This window comes from Microcaecilia unicolor, chromosome 1 (assembly GCF_901765095.1).
Source record: "Microcaecilia unicolor chromosome 1, aMicUni1.1, whole genome shotgun sequence".
Taxonomy (NCBI): Eukaryota; Metazoa; Chordata; class Amphibia; order Gymnophiona; family Siphonopidae; genus Microcaecilia; species Microcaecilia unicolor.
Window position 1 is genome coordinate 489,366,496 of NC_044031.1, and position 19,271 is coordinate 489,385,766.

The 19,271-nt window shown below is 40.8% G+C and overlaps 1 protein-coding gene across 2 annotated transcripts; it reads left to right on the forward strand.

Moving 5' to 3' along the window:
• The first annotated feature begins 646 nt into the window (after positions 1 to 646).
• On the forward strand, positions 647 to 17,619 carry LOC115460358 (lymphotactin-like). Of its 2 annotated transcripts, none has more exons than XM_030190138.1 (3): positions 647 to 903; positions 10,659 to 10,779; positions 17,011 to 17,619. In XM_030190138.1, exons 1-3 carry the CDS (start codon positions 843 to 845, stop codon positions 17,123 to 17,125), a joined length of 297 nt encoding a protein of 98 aa, XP_030045998.1. In that variant the 5' UTR covers positions 647 to 842; the 3' UTR covers positions 17,126 to 17,619. The 2 variants fall into 2 exon arrangements, with proteins under 2 accessions (XP_030045998.1, XP_030045999.1); XM_030190139.1 differs by having other exon boundaries at positions 10,662 to 10,779.
• Positions 17,620 to 19,271: the final 1,652 nt, after the last annotated feature.

A 19,271-nucleotide genomic window follows, 5' to 3' on the forward strand; every position in this document is an offset into this window, starting at 1 on the left:
ATAATTGCTAGACCATGCCTCTGATTTATATCAGAATACAAAAAGGAAATGAATATTAGTTCAGAAGAAAAATAGATATGACAAGATAGGAAAATATTTTCCTCTCCTGTCAGGTCTACTTGACTAAAAAAAAGTAATTTCACAGCTTTGCAAAATATAACCAGGCTCGTTTCCATTACACCAAACTCCTGTACTTCTTCTCACAATATGCATCTGTAGAACATCACTACTGCACTGAGTGTGATATCTTTCACTCACAATCTATCTGGCTTTGTATAAGTATGTGCCACTTCTGTTAAAACAGCAGAGTAGTGTACACTGTTCAGGTCCTTCAGCAGACCTACCTGCTTGCTGACATGCACCACATCACTCTGGAGAGAGGAAACTTCCACCTCAAGGCTACAGAGGGTTTTTGTGGTTGCTGATGTCCACAGGCTGCAGAAAAATGAGATGATATGCATGATCTTTAAAGTGCAAGCTGGGACCACATGCAAGCCTTGAAAGAAAGAACAGTGGGAGGCAGGGGGCTGCTATGATATTTTTACACTTGCACTTTGAAAAAAAAAAAATCTACACGAGTTTCTCAAACTTTCCCTGACTGTGACACCCCTGCACAGAGAGAACTAAAGATAGACTGACCATTAGATATAAGCCCTCCTCAAAAAGAATACAGAAAATGTTCTACATGAGTTTCTCAAACTTTCCACTTTTCTGTATTCCCCAATTCTGATAGTCATCTACAGAGAAAACCAGAAGTAGGTTGACCATTATATATAAGCCATCCTCAAACAGAAATTGATTTAATCATCTCTTCTGTTAGTACTGAGAACCATCAATCAGCCATGAAACTGGCCATGTCAGTCCTGGTCTGTTTTATCCTCTACACTGTGAGCACCATAAAAGGTAAGTCTGCATGAAAATCAGCATAGACTGTGGGATTAGTTATAGTTACATAAGTGTGCAGGAAGGAAAAAAAAAAAAAGGCCAGAGTCCAACCTTTGTATTTACTGTATGATAGTTATGGAACAGATATGAAATCTACATCCTGCAAAGAAGACTGGATGACTGAGAAGACTGGAACAAGATAAAGAAAAAAAAAGTTCACCTCCATGGGAGTAATTTCATAAAGATTTTTCCACGAGTAGATGCCTGTTTTATGTACAAAAAAAAGGGCTTTTATAAAATGTCATGACTGCTTACACATGTAAAAACTGCCCACAGAAAACAGGCACTTTCAAGTGATGTACATACTTTGGATAGAGCAGGTACAATGCATGAGTGTATTTTATAAAATATGTTGTACACACTTAGAGTACTTGCACACATTTATACCTTCAGACGTATAAATTTGTGTATTAAATCAAATATTACTATAACATCTGTAGTTTTGTTAATTCAAACCTTAACTTTAATTTTAAGCTAATGAGGACAGTCAGAGGTGGACTTAAGATAATCTTCTCTTATAAAATTACAGATAAGTACAGTAGTCTGTTTATGAAATTTATTATATTAGCTTAAAAGAAGAAAATACTAGTATTAAAAAGCTTAAAAAACATGGACCAATGAAGAACTGGGTATTTCACCTACTTCCTAATTTTATAAAAGAAGATTCTCTTAAGGAAGTCCACCTTTGACGGTCCTCATTAGCTTAAAATTAAAGTTAAGGTTTGAATTAACAAAACTACAGATGCTATAGTTATAATAACATATATTTGAGCTTAAGCTTGACAACCGGATAAATTTGTGTATTGCCATTTGTTCACTATTGGGGAATGGGAATGGATCTGGGAACCTGTCTCTTTTTTTTACCAGTATTGCACTGTTTAGAGTCTGGCTTCCTTGGGCAGGGGGTCTCTATTTCGATTGTTGTTGTTTTTTTTGTTTTTTGTGGCTCCCTGTTCTGCATTAGATTGGTAGCATGGAATGTTGTCACAATTTGGGTTTCTGCCAGGTGCTTGTGACCTGGGTTGGCCACATTGGAAACAGGATACTGGGCTAGATGGACCATTGGTCTGATCCAGTATGGCTACTCTTCTGTTATATAGATGAAGGTGTGTCCATGTTCTGCATGTGTGACTGAGGTGAAGGATTCTGCCAGCATCTGTGCAAGAATATGTAACAGTGCAGCTTGTTCCAGTTTCCCAATAGTAGGTATATTGGTGCTCCAAAGCCCAGTGTAGTATGTATAGCACTGTCTTCTGATAGGTGGTTTAGGGCTGTTATGGTGTGTTAAGTTTTGTTTTCTATGGGCAGTCCTGGAGTACCCCCTTGCCAGTCAGGTTTTCAGGATATCCACAATAATTGGAGGAGTGGCCTAGGGATTAGGGTGGTGGACTTTGATCCTGAGGAACTGAGTTCAATTCCCACTTCAGGCACAGGCAGCTCCTTGTGACTCTGGGCAAGTCACTTAACCCTCCATTGCCCCGTGTAAGCCGCATTGAGCCTGCCATGAGTGGGAAAGCACGGGGTACAAATGAAACAAAAAAAAATATGCATGACATTGATTTGCATATACTGCCATCAAATACATGCAAATCTTTTTCATGCAGATTCATTGTGGATAGCCAGAGTGAGTGTGTACAAACGTATTTTATAAAATACACTCATGCATTGTATCTGCTCTATCCAAAGTATGCATATCACTTGAAAGTGCCTGTTCTCTGTGGGCAGTTTTTACATGTATATGCAGACATGACATTTCATAAAAGCCCTTTTTTTTTGTATATAAAATAGGCATCTACTCGTGGAAAAATCTTTATGAACTTACTCCCATGGGTGGCTGGAGGGGGGGCAGGGGAAGAGGAGGGTCGCTAGACATGGGTGGCTGCAGGGGGAGAGGAGCATCGCTGGACATGGTTGGCTGCAGGGGGGCAGGGGAGAGGAAGGGGGAGGGGTCCTGGGACCTGATAGGGGTGGAGGGGGTCCTGAGACCAGAGAGGTGGGGGTGGAGAGGGTCCTCAGACCACAGAGGTGGGGGGGAAAGGGAGTCCTGAGAGAGGGGGGTGGGGCACATACACTCTCTGTCTCTCGCATACACTCTCTCTGACACACTCTATCTCTCTGTCACATATACAGTCTCTATCTCTCTGTCTCACACACACTCACACACACAGACACTGTCTCTCACACACTCTATCACACAAACACACACACACTCCGTCGCTGTCTCTCTCTATCATTCTCTCTCTGATACACACACTCCATCTCTCACAAACACTCTCTCTCACATACACTCAGAGGAAAACCTTTCTAGTGCCCGTTTCATTTGTGTCAGAAACAGGCCTTTTTTTTTACTAGTATTAAGATAAGGTTATACTGGAATACTATCTGACTTTACCTTGCTGTTTTTCAGAGTTGGGCAAACTCTGCTCCACAGAAAAAAAAAGGCAGGCACCTTAAGAGTTACACAGTGGTCCACCATCTTATTGACCACAGATTTATACACTTGCGTGCTTTTCAAACCATTTAAAAAATGGGTCCACATTTTTAATTCACCGACAGGTTCGTATTCTGTCTGAAAAACTCTGCTTTACATCCTTTCGATTTGTATTCTCCATACCAACAGGAGTTATGGAATTAGCTGCAATTCACAGACTGTACACATATTTAAAGGTGAGGGGGTACTGAGTGCCTAGATGACCAAAAGCAAAGGTAGGCACTAGAGGTCAATAGCACCCTACTAATGCCTGTGTTTGCTCCTGCTCAAAGATCAGAGCTGGCTAGTGTGGTGTAACAATGCGCTGGCCAGCTCTGAACGCAATGAGCATGCAAATGCATGCTAAACAGGCTAACCTATTCCTCCCCAATGCTCAGTGGGCAGTGCACCAAACAAGGGTGCATGCTAGCAGGCCTCTCCATTCCACCCCGGAGAGATGACCCCCCCCCCCCCCCTGACAAAGCACCCAACACTTCCCTGGTGGTCTAGTGCTCCCCACGCCCCTGATATAGCATCCCCCGATTCCCACCAACAGAGGCAAATCAGACACCCCTGGTCAAGGCCGGTCTTAGGGCGAGGCGTCCAAGTTGACCGCATAGGGCCTCATGCTCAAGGGGGCCCCGCGCAGCGTGCCTCAACTCCACCCCGACCGCCCGAGCTCCAGTCCCCCTCCCTCTGAATTTTAAAAGTCATCTAAGTTATCTCATTGGGGTTATGGTGGCAGGCGGCAGCAGTGAAAAGCATGCGAGCTGCTCAGCGCTTCAGGAGTCTTCCCTTCCCACTCTCAGCTCTGGTCCCGCCCTTGCGGAAACAGGAAATGAGGGCGGAACCAGAGCTGAGAGAGAGAAAGGAAGGCTCCTGAATGCCGAGCTCGCATGCTTGTCACTGCTGTGCCTGCCACTGTAACCCGACGAGGTAAGATGACTTTTAAAATTCGGAGGGAGGGAGGCCTTGGAAGGAGGGGAGCCTTGGAGCTGGAAGGGAGGGAGGGAGGGGGCCTTGGAGCTGGCAGGGGACCCTTGGATCTGGGAGGGAGCCCTTGGAGCTGGAAGGGGGGCCCCGGAGGGGAGGAGGCCTTGGAGCTGGGAGGGAGGGGAGCCTTGGAGGGAGGGGCCCTGGAGCTCGGAGTGGGGCCGGGCCCTGGAGCTCAGAGGGAGGGAGGGGCCCTGGAGCTTGGAGGGAGAGGGGTCCTGAAGCTCAGTGGAGGTGGAGCTAGGGTGGGGCCCCATCAAATTGGTCTGCACAGGGCCCCACACTTGCTAAGACTGGCCCTGCCCCTGGTGATCTAGTGCCCCTCCCGAACACCTCCCCCCCCAATGTACTTCTAACCATGAGGAGTAATACTCCCTCCTTTTTTCAGTGCCGCCTCCAATATGGCAGGCCATCCCTACCATATAAGAAAGTTTCTGGTCATCTGCCTGTAGAATTGGTCTGATGAACTCTGTGATGTAATGGTTTAAGGGTTGGGAAAAATAAACTGTGCAAGCTCCTCCAAGACTGCAGGAGGCAGTGTCGGATGATTGATGTAAAGATTGACATCACTTCCTATCACATAACTCATCTAAGATGGTGTAGTGTAATGTAAAACAGGAAGTGCCCATAAAGGCATACACTACTTGCTCCCATCTTGAAAAAGGGGTGTAGCCTGGGCAGAGTTATGACATCACTTCATATGATGTCACCAATAGGGAATGGGGCTTGGGGCGGTGCTATGCAAAAAGGGGTAGGGTTTGGGGTGGGATTATATAAAAAGGGTGGAGTTTGGTGGCGGGGTTAGGCAAAAGGGGCATAGCTTGGGTGCACTATGATGTTACTTCTGGTGACATCTTAAAAATAGGTGGGGCAGGGAGTAGACATGGCTTGCATGGGGAGTGGGCATGACTTGAGCATTTTCTTGATTTTGATTGGCTGATGTGACCAGAAGTGGGTGTGGCCACCTGTCAAAATATGCAAATTTGCTTTGACAAAAAGGTATTTATTTATTGCATTTGTACCCCACATTATCCCACCTTTTTGCAGGCTCAATGTGGCTTACAGAGTGTTGTAATGATATAATCGTTACATGGTTTGAAATACAGTTGGTAGTTAGCTGAAGGTAAAGAGGGTTTAGATGGCAGGTGTTAGGTAAGGTCGTGTGAGAGGTGTTTTTTTATGTACTTGGGTGGTTTAAGGAATGGTTTGTTTTGTTAAGGATGTTTCTTGTAGGCTTTATTGAAAAGACATGTCTTCAAAGCTTTGTGAAAGCTAGTTAGATTGTCCATGGTTTTCAAGGCCATGGGTAGTGCGTTCCAAAACTGTGTGCTTTTGTACACAAAGGTAGTAGCATAGGCCTGCTTGTATTTCATTCCTTTACAGCTGGGGAAGTTCAGATTGAGGAATTTGCGGGCCGATCTTTTGGCGTTTCTGGGCGGTAAGTCCACTAGGTTTAACATATAAAGTGGGGCATCTGCGTGAATAATTTTGTGTACGGTCGTGCAGATCTTGAACTCAATTCGTTCCTTGAGCGGAAGCCAGTGCAGTTGCTCTGTATGTAACTTATACTACTCTGTATGTAACTTATACTGCTGATATAGAGATAGAGTGGAGGCAGTATTGGGGTAGTGTTCAAAGGAATTTGCTCAGGTAATATAATACTTAATGGGGTCAATTCCCTGGGCTGAAAACTTCCCTTCACTTAGTATGTGCACAGGTATATATGCACCACTGTACTTCACTATTCTAGCCTAGGTTTTCAAAGAGAAGCTCTGTTTATATGAGCCTGTGTCAAAACATATACAAGTACATGTGCTCTAGATCTCTTTTTCACATGATGGAACATTCAGGCAGATTCTGCCAAAGTCCTTTGGAATAACTATAGCAGTACAAAGTCGACATTGCAGACTTTTTCAGAAGACGTAGCAGAAAAATGCAACACAGAGAGAAATTGATGGACTTTGTGGATATCTAGCCACCCTAGAAATGACTTCATGGCAAATTTCTGGAACCCTGTTCTAGCTCAATTCAATGCATCATCCACTGTACTGTAGAAAACAGATGTTGATCTTGCCACAACTGTTGGAGCCCTCAAGTTGCTGCTGACTTTCCTGGATAACCAAAAAATTTCTTTGATAGCTATGAATGCAAATCCCTAGACGTGCCTAGTGTTAGTAGATCCTACAAATAGGACAAAAAGGACATTCAGCGGAGACAAAAACACAAGCATTTTACTGATGAAACTGATGATGAAGATTCAGACTTTACTCTCGAAGGCAGAATATTTCAGATAGAGACATTTTAGTCTCAGTTTCTGTCTTGATGCATATGCATGTATGTATGTACACTGTTTAGCATACTTTCACTACAGAGGCAGAACCTGCTCCTTCGAAGGCCAAGTGCCTCTCAAACACCTATTCATCTGACCTGGACAGCAGCCTGGGCAATGAGCTGATTCAGCTGAGAACATTTGTCACCTGGTGTCATGGACAGGAGTCGGATTGCAGAATGCTGCCACAGAAACTGATGGATCCTTTGCTAAAATATGGGTTGCAATGCACTTTTCCCTAATGTCTATATTGCTCTAAAACTGATTTTAACCTTACAGATGACAAATTGTGAGGGATAGCTGCCATTCTTACATATGGTTCTTTCTGTGGGATATTGGTATACAGACTCTCTACGTCAAAAGTGACCAAAAGCATGTCTTTACTTGGGGTGATTGTATTAAGCATATTGATGATGTCAGATGAATCCCGGGTGTAAGAAGGAATTTTATGAACCAAAGGGCGCAGGAACTTGTCTGTGAAAATTGATAAAGGTTCTAATAAGGAGCCACACGCAGATACAATTGGTCTGCCTGGAGGTTTTGTCAAAGACTTGTGTATTTTGGGAAGAATATATATAGTTGGTATGATTGGTTCTTTTACCACTAAAAAACTAGCCTCTTTTTCAGTTAGGTACTGTGCTTTCCTACCTATTTCAACTAATGAGGAAATTTCACTTTGAATTTTTGTTGTTGGATCCTTACTTAGTATTTTGTAAAAAGTTGGATCATTAAGCTGTCTATGTACCTCATCAATATAATCTGTCCTATTCAGGTATTAAATACAGTCTACAATATCTCAGATAGAAAACTAACAGATACAGAGAAGAATGTTCTTAGTAAAGGTCTGTCGTTTGTACCTACGTCAAAATATAATGCTTTTAAGACCAGAGTAGAATTTTTCAAATTTGTAAGGAAATTAAAAATTATGGAATTTTTTTCAAAAAAAACATCTGACTATAATGATCAATCAATAGTAAAAAACAATAGCAAATGGCTTCCACCTGGCAATACCCATCACATAATACAAACATATGAAACGGTTGTGCTTAAAGATATAGCAGCACTGGAGAAACAAGACCACAAGAGGATTTTTTATAATCTAACCAAAGAAGAAAATGCTGCAATTAAAACATTACAGAAAGATCACAGCATTGTAATTAAACCAGCCGATAAAGGTGGAGCCGTCGTAGTTATGAATAGGACAGATTATATTGATGAGGTACATAGACAGCTTAATGATCCAACTTTTTACAAAATACTAAGTAAGGATCCAACAACAAAAATTCAAAGTGAAATTTCCTCATTAGTTGAAATAGGTAGGAAAGCACAGTACCTAACTGAAAAAGAGGCTAGTTTTTTAGTGGTAAAAGAACCAATCATACCAACTATATATATTCTTCCCAAAATACACAAGTCTTTGACAAAACCTCCAGGCAGACCAATTGTATCTGCGTGTGGCTCCTTATTAGAACCTTTATCAATTTTCACAGACAAGTTCCTGCGCCCTTTGGTTCATAAAATTCCTTCTTACACCCGGGATTCATCTGACATCATCAATATGCTTAATACAATCACCCCAAGTAAAGACATGCTTTTGGTCACTTTTGACGTAGAGAGTCTGTATACCAATATCCCACAGATTCTTACGTATGGGACAGATACAAAAAATGAGATTCGTATAAGGATGAAACAGGAACAACTGAATTCACTTACTCATATATCAACTGAAAGTGAACTTACTAAACAGTTAGACTTTGATGTGGCAGATGAGCTTTAAAGGAGAAAAGCAAGGCAAAGCCTCTGTGAAGATACTGTACTGTAACCTACTACTACTATTTAACATTTCTAGAGCACTGCCAGGGTTACGCAGCGCTGTACAAAAACAAAGAAGGACAGTCCCTGCTCAAAGGAGCTTACAGTCTAAAGGACAAAAAGGACAAAAGGACAAGGAGTGCAGACAATCAAAAATTGGAACACTCTAGATTTCTTGGGTAGAGGTACAATGGTTAGGTGCCAAAGGCGACATTGAAGAGGTGGGCTTTGAGTAGGGATTTGAAGATGGATAGGGAGGGGGCTTATCTCAATGTGAGCAATAGGTCTCCTATTAATCTGTTAGACAGCAATTACTAGTGAGCTAGATCCTCAATGTTATATACATATTTGTTTTACTTTAAAACACAACTTGATGTAATATGCATACTTGTATATATTTAAAATACCTGCACAGTTGCATGTATATTGTGCTCCTTGTGTGATGGATACTAAAACTATGTACATGGCAGTTGTAGCTGGAAGGAGGAGGGGTGCCCTATGTGCTAATTGGCCCAGAGGCCTACAATAGAGAATGACACGGGGACGGGGAACCGCAGTAACCACGGGGATGGGGACGGGGTGGGGACAGATCCTACCGAGACAGGGTGGGAACGGGGACGGGGCAGGGATGGAGCCAGAGCCCACAGGGATGGGGACAGGGGACAAATTTTGTCCCCATGTAATTTTCTACTTTGAAGCCTATTAATGAACTGGACTGTTATTTATGTTTAAGTGATGCCTACAAAGATATTTTGATGTTTTGGAAAAGCAAGCAAACATACTGGCCACAACTAGCAAAATTTGCATGAGGGATCCTGTACATTCTGCTACCAGCACATCTTCTAAAAAGACAAATTCTATTCTAGGAAGGACTGTGGAAGACAGGAGAGCTAGATTGAATCCTGAGATTGTTGATGACTTCTTATTTATCCATAGATTTAAAAAACCGTAACAGTGCTTTATAGGGCATATGTTTCCCCTCTAGGGCATATAGAACGAATTGTATTTATACCCTTGTATATTTTAACAGTGTGAATTAGGATTCCTTGGTTTAGTAGAAATCACCTATTGTTGGAAGGGTAGAGGGTAGTGGTGGGAAGGAGGGTTATTATAGCTGCTCATTTTATTATTGTTCTACATAGCATATTGTACCTTTTTATACTTTATTAAAAAGATTTAAATAATAAAAGTTTGATGACTGGAAAAACGGCTGTAATCTGTTGTATTGTCATTGTACATGTTGTAATGCTATACAGTGGTTACTGTATGGGAAAAGAGTTGTATATTTTGTTATGTCATCAATAAAACTGTTGAAATATAAAAGATTTAAATATAAAATTATAAGTGTTCAAGGCTTCTGCAGATGAGGACAGAGCCCACGGGGATAGGGCAGGGACGGGGACAGAACCTGCGGGAACGGGGTGGCGACAGAGACAGGGCCTTCAGGGATGGGGTGGGGACGGAGACAGAACCTGCGGGGACGGGGTGGGGTCGGACGCAGAACCCACGGGGACGGGGCGGGGAGACAGAGACAAACTTTGTCACCGTGTCATTCTCTAGCCTACAAACTTGTGATCCATCTCTGGCTGTACCATGTTATTAGGAGCTCTTGGGGTGGGGGGGGGGGGGAGGGTGACAGCAAGGGATTAGAGATGATGCAAAACTCTTCATGAGAGGTTAATAGGACTACTACATCAGTATTTAATGAGCAAAGTACCAGCTACCAGTGGTATTTTTTCGCTCCTGCACCTTGGAATACTCTGCCAAATTAACTTAAGCTGGAAAAGTCTTATACTGCCTTTCACTCTTTATTAAAGACATATTTGTTTGAATTGGCATTTTGCTAAACAAAGAATTTTTTCCAAGTTTGGGAGGTGGGGGGGGGGGGCGGGGTCCGTATTTGGAGTATAGTGAGGTCAGTATGAATGGTTCTCTTCTCTATTCTTTTAGTAAGAATGATTCTTTCATATTATTTTATGAAGTTATCCTTTAATTTTTTTTTATTATAATTTTTACTGTTAACTGCTTAGGCTTGTCTGACAAAAGAAGCAATATATCAAATTCAATAAATGATAAACGATTTACAGGTTTTGTTTTGGTTTTCTATAGCAGGTCCTGGAGGGCACCAGGTGAAAATAAAAAGTTGCACGGATATCAAATCAAACAAGCCACTGAATGTGAAACGGATCAGCAGATTCATACACCAGAAGACACCAATAGCAGCTATAATGTGAGTAATTGTTCCCATTGCAGTCCTTTTATCCTTTTAAAAAAGAAAGGAAAATAGTGTCCCAGCATATCTAGTAGACAATCTGTAAAAAAAATTTGAGTATAGTGTCACAGGGCCCACAGTCCCATATAATTTCATCAGCAAAAGGTAAACAGAAGAAAGGATAGGAATATAGCACTTAAGGTCCCAGTATTAGTGCTGTGAGCTCCATGGCTGGCCCAAAGATATCTGGCACTCTAGGCAATCCTTCAGCCATGGGCCCCACCACTCTGGGTCTGCTCAAGGCCCATTCCCATCCCACTTACATCAGCATCTCTCCTACCCCCTCCCATGGTGTCTAGCATCAATATTCTCCTCTATTTCCTCCAACCCCCATGGTATCCAGCATCTCCTTTCTACTCCCTCCCCTCCTCCCTGCCCCAAGCTGTTCATGATAGTAAATGATGGCAGATACAGACCTGTACAGTCCATCCAGTCTGCCCAACAAGATAAACTCATTTTACATGGTATGCAATACTTTATATGTATACCTGAGTTTGATTTGTCCTTGCCATTCTCAGGGCACAGACCGTAGAAGTCTGCCCAGCACTCTTCTTGTACTAAACGTTCTGAAGCTAACATCGAAGCCCCTTAAAATTTACACTCCAACCCATCCATATTTATTCAGTCACAATCAGGGCACAGACCATAGAAGTCTGCCCAGCACTGGTTTTGCTTCCCAATTATCGGTGTTGCTTCCCAATCTCTGCTAAGATTCCGTGGATCCATTTCTTCTAAACAGTATTCCTTTGTGTTTATCCAATACGTTTGAATTCCATTACCATTTTCATCTCCACCACCTCCCGTGGGAGGGCATTCCATGTATTCACCACCCTTTCCGTGAAAATATCATTCCAGACATTACTCCTGAGTCTGCCCCCACTTAACTCTCAATTTATGTCCTCTAGTTCTACTGCCTTCTCATCTCTGGAAAAGGTTTGTTTGCGGATTAATGCCTTTCAAATATTTGAACATCTGTATCATGTTACCTTTGTTTCTCCTTTCCTCCAAAGTATACATGTTCAGGTTGGCAAGTCTCTCCTCATATGGTTTACAACGCAAATCCCATACCATTTTTGTAGCTTTTCTTTTGCACCGCTTCCAATCTTTTTACATCTTTAGCAAGATACGGCCTCCAAAACTGAACACAAAACTACAAGTGGGGTCTCACCAACAACTTGTAGAGGGGCATCAACACCTCCTTTCTTCTGCTGGTTATACCTCTCTCTATGCAGTCTAGCATCCTTCTGGCCAAGGCCGCCGCCTTGTGACATTGTTTCTTAACCTTCAGATCCTCAGACACCAACACCCCAAGGTCTCTCTCCTGAGTCGAGCTTTCTAATCTCTCTCCTCCTATCCAGTATCTCTCTTTTGGGTTTCTGCACCCCAAGTGCATCACTCTGCACTTCTTGGCATTAAAATTTAACTCCCTAAAACTAGCACATACAAAAATATTGATCCTTACTTTATAAACACTTTTTAGATTATATAATTATTGAATTATGTCTCAATTTCTAGTCTAAACGAAATGCTGAACATTACAATCACAACTTTGCTGTTTTGTATACACAGATTTTAATAAACTACACCAGTTGGACAAAAGTTCTAACTATGTGAAACATAGAAATGTAGATAAACCTATACAAAAGTAGTGTCTATGGACTGTCCAACCACCATTGAGTGATCATCTTATTCAATCCATTTAGATCTTGTAACCTTTTGATGACAACTTTACCGCACATAGAATTTTCATTTCTCTCCAACCATAGCACCCCAATGTTAAAAAGCTTTGTTCTTACGATTACTCTTCCAAAGTTCTTATATAGGTACCAAAGAAGAAATGTATGCAGAGTTTTGCAATCAGTGCTTCCTCAGAAGGATACATAAAAGGAACCCACACCTCTTATGAGGCACCATACTGAAACAAAGAAATAGCATTCATGATTACTCTTTGTTATATGGCTATTCTTAAACTACATTAATCCATTAAATTACCAGTCCCTGTGATAGAAACATACTCCAAAACAATTCTTCAAAAAAAAAACCTGTATTATCGGCTGTACAAACCCGGGTGGGATCGACCCCGAGACTGGCGCTCCAAAACAGAGCCAGAAGTGAATTCTCTACATCCTTCCACTGTTCTCATTTAAAAAGAACTAGTTCAAGTATCTTGGATCGTAAAGGGAGGAGGGATAGTTGGAAGGACAGGTAGGGACCGATCAAGGTTTTTTGAGGAGTGATGTGACTACGGCATGTTTGAAGGCATCAGGAACAGTCACAGTGGAAAGTGAAAGATTGAGAATATGACACATTAAAGAGATGACGGTAGGAGAGATAGTGCTAAGTAGATGGGTGGGAATAGGGTCAGAGGAACAGGTAGTTAGTTTTGAGGAGGAAAGAAAATGTGCAGTTTCCTCTTCAGTGGTTTTAGAAAATGAAGAAAAGGAGGCAGGTGTTGAAGGAGGGTTGAGAGAATGGACTAAGGGAAGGAGAGGTGGAGGTGACTTAGTTCAGAATTCAAGTTTAATCTTGTGACCCTTATCACAAGAGTCTGGGGAGTATGTGAAGGGAGAGTTGGAAGTGAAGGCATTTTGAGGAGAGAGCTCAGTGTGGTAAAGAGACATTGAGGGTTTGATCCAAGAGAATTTGTCAACTATATGTAGTAGTCCTGTTTGAAAGAGCAGACTGGAAGGAGGTCAGCAAGAATTTGAACTGTATGAAGTCAGAATGGGCACGGGATTTCAGCCAAAGGCATTCGACAGAGCGGGCAGAGGAATGTAGGTAGCAGTTTCTAGAGGTCAGCCAAGGCTGGGGCTTGGTACGCCAGAATCAAAAATGCAACAGTGTGAGGAAGGGATTATTGACCGTACTAGGTGTGTCACCCTATAAGCCCCATTTTGCATAAGATGTCTAGGTGGGGTGTCTAAACTAGGACATTCCAAATTCCCCAAGTATATTACAAAAGGTTCTCTGAACGCAGAGACTTCTGTAAAATATATTGAAAGAACCAACAAATAAACATGTTATTTGCTGGCAAGTCCAGCATCAAGAGCCAGTTCACCAAAAAAAAAAAGGTCATTACTTGGGGCTTTACACATGTAAGCACCTGAAATTGTACATTTAAGTGGCTATCTTGCAATATGCATGTTTATTTTTTGCCACCTACAAAGCTATACATACAAGAGGAGCCAATTAAGGAGCTAAGTGAAGCAACTCTTTTTTTTTTCTGTGCCTTTTGAAGTAGTGTTAGAGATCACTGAGGTAAGCACAATTTGCATCTCAGTCACTGGTAGACAATTCAGACTAGAACAGGTATAAATGCCTACAGGATAATTTTTTTAAATATGTGTGCATTTCCACTGCAAAATGGGAAATACACTCATCTCCTTTAAATTAATTCATCCTACTGTGGATCCCTTCAAAACCCACCAGAAACCCTCTGTACTCACATATAGGTGCCTCCCTTCACCCGTAAGGGCTATGGTAGTGGTGTACAGTTGGGGGTAGTGGATTTATGTGGGGGGGGGGGGGTTGGAGGGCTCAACACACAAGGTAAGGGTGCTGTGTACCTGAGAGCATTTAATGAAGTCCACTGCAGTGCCCCCTAGGGTGCCCTTTTGCTGTCCTGGCATGTCAGGGGGACCAGTGTACTACAAATGCTGGCTCCTCCAAAGTCTAAATGGCTTGACTTTGGACGTTTTAGACTTGGATGTCTTTGCGTTCGAAAATCACCAAAAATCAAAGATGTCCAAATCCAAGGACGTCCAAGGTATTTTCGAAAACAAAGATGGACGGCCATCTTTTTTTGAAAATGACCTTTTCCACGCCTCCGAATTTGGATTTTTTACAAAGACGTCCAAATTCCAACTTAGACGTTTCTTTCAAAAATGCCCCTCCTGGTCTCTCCCTATGTCCGAGGTTCTCCAAATGACAGTATGCAAAGCCAACATTTTATAGGAAAAATTGCAAAACCAATAAGCGGAACCAATATCAAAGAGTGAAAAACAGAATTACAGATATTCATCTTGCATGCAGTTGTTCAGCAGGTGAACCTCTTCTGTACCTCCATCCCCTAGCTAGTTGCTATCTCTAGGAAGTCCTCCAGTTACTTCTCCTTTCTTATCTTTCTCTCTACTTCTTTTCTCTGGAGACCAGGCTGCCTTTCTATCCTTAGTACAAGTCTTGCTTCATGCTTGTGGTTTTAGCTAAATTTAGCTAAATTTGACCCACAGCAAAAGAAAGAACAGTGTTTTTTTTCCTCTTAAAGTTTGTTTTAGATAAGATATATACTCAAACAGTTATAGAAGAAACGTTTTAGGACTCTAGCAGCCTCAGTCCATCAAACAGTTTAGTAAGAAAAGATTTAGAACACAGGCAAGAATACTATAATACCTCTGTATTGCTCCATGGTGCGATCTCATCTTGAATATTGCATTCAATTCTGGTTGCAGTATCTAAAAAAATACAGTATATAGCGGAATTAGAAAAGATTCAAAAACAGTGACTAAAATAACAAAGGGGATGGATCTCCTCTCATATGAGGAAAGGATAAAGAAGTTAGGGTTCTTCATCTAGGAAAAGAGATGGCTGAGGGGAGATATGATTGAGGTCTACAAAATCTTGAGTGGTGTAGAATGGTGAAGAATGAGTAGAAGTAAATCAATTTTTTTACTCTTTCAAAAATCACAAAGACTAGGAGACACTCAATGAAGTTACATGGAAATACTTTTAAAACAAATAGGAGGAAATATTTTTTCACTCAATGAATAGTTACACTCTGGAACTCATTGCTGGAGGATGTGGTAACAGTGGTTAGCATATCTAGATTTAAAAAAGGTTTGGACAAGTTCCTGGAGGAACAGCTCATAGTCTGCTATTGAGACAGACATGGGGAAAACATTGCTTGCCCTGGGATTCGTAAAATGGAATGTTGCTACTATGTGAGTTTATGCCAGATACTTGTAACCTGGATTGGTCACTGTTGGAAACAGGATATGGGTCTGACCCTGTATGGCTATTCTTATGTTATGCCTCATTGCATCTTTACTTGTTTGTTTGCTTGTTTTGTTTGTACTTTTCAACCCCCAAAACAAAAGCATGATCATCAATAACATCATCATCAATTTTTGTATCATTTAGTGAACATAGTCCATTGAAAATGGTATACAACAGAACAAAGCATTACGGGGTCCTTTTACTAAGGTGCGCTGAAAAATGGCCTGTGGTAGTATAGGCGTGGGTTTTGGGTGCACGCAGGTCAATTTTTCGGAGCACCTGTAAAAAAAGCCTTTTGCTGAAAATGAATGGGTGGCAAAATCAAAATTGGCGAGTGCCCATTTTGGGTCTGAGACCATACCGCCAGCCATTGACCTAATGTTAAAGTCTCACGTGGTAACCGTGCGGTAATGACCTATGTGTGTCAAATATCACTTGGTGCACTTTTGAAAATAAAAATTATTTTTCAGCGCACGCCAAAATTGAAATTACCACATGAGCCACGCGATAGTCGGGCGGTAACTCCATTATGGTGCGCGCTGGGCACGCATAGATGCTTACATGGCTTAGCAAAAGGGCCCCTATAGTAGGAAGAAAGCAGGTAAGTTATTCATATAAAGTTTACATTATAAATGTAGGAAAAATGTTTTAAAACCATTCCTAAAAGATAGGAATGTTTCCATCGTCTGCAATTCTATTGGTAATTTATTCCAAGAACTTGATCCAATAATGCTTAATACTTTATTTCTCTGTATAATCTGAGGGCAGTATTCCATAGAATGAACTTCTAATTGTTTTCTAGAAGAGGAATCCAAGTAGGTACATCATGATGAAAACTCTCTAGAAACTGATTTTTCAAAGAAATGGGCTAGGTCACTTGCATGGAGTGGCATTTACAACCCTGGCCATCTTACTGGACAGATGGAATGGGCTACACTGGTCTTTATCTTTGTCATTTATCTTTGTCCCTGTTTACTAAGCCGCACGGCAATGCTGACACAGCCCATTCAAAGTGAATGGGTCATTAGTGCACGCCAGACACTAATATGGCTTTCAAGGCCCTAGATACAGTGAGGTAACAACTTGCCACAATGGGTCCTGAAATAGATTTCTCTCTTCTATATTACAAGAAGCATCCCTTCAAGAATTCAGATGACTCCTAATGATATTTTTGTTCATGGCTTTTTCTCTATCCAGGTTCATCACTAACAGAAATATAATGATCTGTGTGGATCCCAAGTTGGAATGGGTGCAACTTGCCATAAAAACAATAAATTCCAGGAAAACCAGCAGAAGACGTCCCAAAAATTAGCCCAGCAAAAAAGTGTGATGAGCACTGCACCCCCATTACCCAATGGAAACGAACACTCTGAAACCACACAGAATACATCAAATTCTTCTTCCTTCCTATAAAGACTTGCATATTTTATTCTTTTATTCATTATTCTTGTAACGATTGAATTTTCAAAGGTGTCATGACCAGGAGTGTCCAATCAGAGTCTGATTGTAATGGCCATTATCCCATGGGACATACCGATATTCATGTTTGTGAAATTCCTGCTTTTAAATATTTTAAGGTCACTTCACCTTTTAATTTTGCAGCAGTATGGCCCTGGATATCATTCCAGAGGTACTTCATATTCTTCTCCTCTCCTGTACTTTTCATTCCATGTCACTTATGGTGGTATTCTGTATGTTTTTGTGCAGTTATCTTACATTTTACTTTATACTCTAGTCGGTGCATTTTTTCTAGCGAAAAAGATACCAGTACGCAAATGCCAGGCCACCCTTCAGGGGTGGGGTGATCGCTGAGAGACCCATCACACAATAGCCAGGGCCCCTGCAACCAGTCACAGAATCTATGACAAGGTAGAATTGGTTTGCAACTTTGCTGTGTTTAAAGATAATCTCATTCCACTCAGCATATAAAAGAGGATAGTAACAAGTAAAGTTGTAAAATTTTAAGTTGAAATTACAAGTGGTTACTGAGAAAACAACAAAAAAACACTCTAGGGGTTACTTCTTTTTTTTTTTTTTTTTTTTTGCCTCACTCTGTATATCAGTGTGACACTGGAAAGGAATTCTGATGAAAGTTCAATCTTCAGCTGTCCATGTTGTACTCATGTTTTGCCTGTATTGGTGGGATACCTGCATCAGATTCTGATGAAAACTCTCTCTTCAGCTGCTTATAGTGCAGTCAGAGGCTTTACAGACAATCAGGCGAACAGCATCCCTAAGTTATTCATCCCTACAATGGTGGGATTAGTTTACTATAAAAACTTTCTGTAAAATTGTATTAGTATTTCTTCAAAAATAAAAATTAATCTGAACAAAATGAGTGGTCTTATGATTTTATCTATTTTTAGTTACTGCCAAACAGGGTTAATATAATAGCTCATACAAAAATAACATGTGCATAATAATCCCTGTGCAGCTACTTGTGATATTTCAAACTATGCAGATGATTTTATTTTGAAAACTACACCAGAGGATTTATGTAGTAATTTTATACAGAACTTGAATGTGCAGAACAGTGTTTTAGGTGCTCAAGCAAACTTTTATAAAATTGCCCAAGAGTATACATCTATACAAAATAGGCATGCAGAGAGATGAAGAGCAACTTGTTATAGGTCACCTAGGTCGGAAAAGGGAAGTCCAAGTCAAGACATTCACAAAGTGCTAAATATGGATCCTTTTGTAAAATACATATAAGGCCATGAGAAAAATATACATATATTAGGTAATGTGCCAGCAGAAAAAAGTAGAGAAATGTTAGGTTAGCAAATAACCCAGAAGTTTTTAACATATCACTAGTCAGACACAACAGCTCAGTGGAAAGTGAGCTATACAGTCTCTAGTCCAGTCAATATTCAAATTAAAACAAATCCAGTTATCCTGTAAAATATATTGAAAGAGGTATAGTAAGAGCAAAACAAGTACAAAGAAAAGACCTTTTGCAGAATAAGGAAAAAAAATATAAAGACCAAAAAGTTATTATGATTATCTATCTTCTGATATCATTAAATTATTAAGATCTCATTGGCCGTTGATCCAGAACATTCCATCTTTTGCAAATAAAGAATTGTTGATAGCATACAAAAGAAATAAGAATTTGAAGGATTTTTTTGTCACCATCAGCATTACTAGTCCCACCTTATAAGGATAGAGTAAGGGGTCATTACCCATGCTTAAATTGTTCCGTTTGTCCAGTCAATCTGAAAATAAAATGTTTTGAATACCCTGTTACAGGAGAAAAATATCAGTTAAAACATTACTCAAATTGCAAGACTTCACAAGTAAAATATGCAGCAATTTGCCCATGCGGGCTTATCTACATTGGTAAAACTATAAGAGCATTTAATAAGCGCATTTTAGAACATAAAAGCGCAATAAAAAGAGAGGTATTAGATAAAGCTTTAGTGGCACATGTGTGAATTTAAATATGATTTTAACCAGTT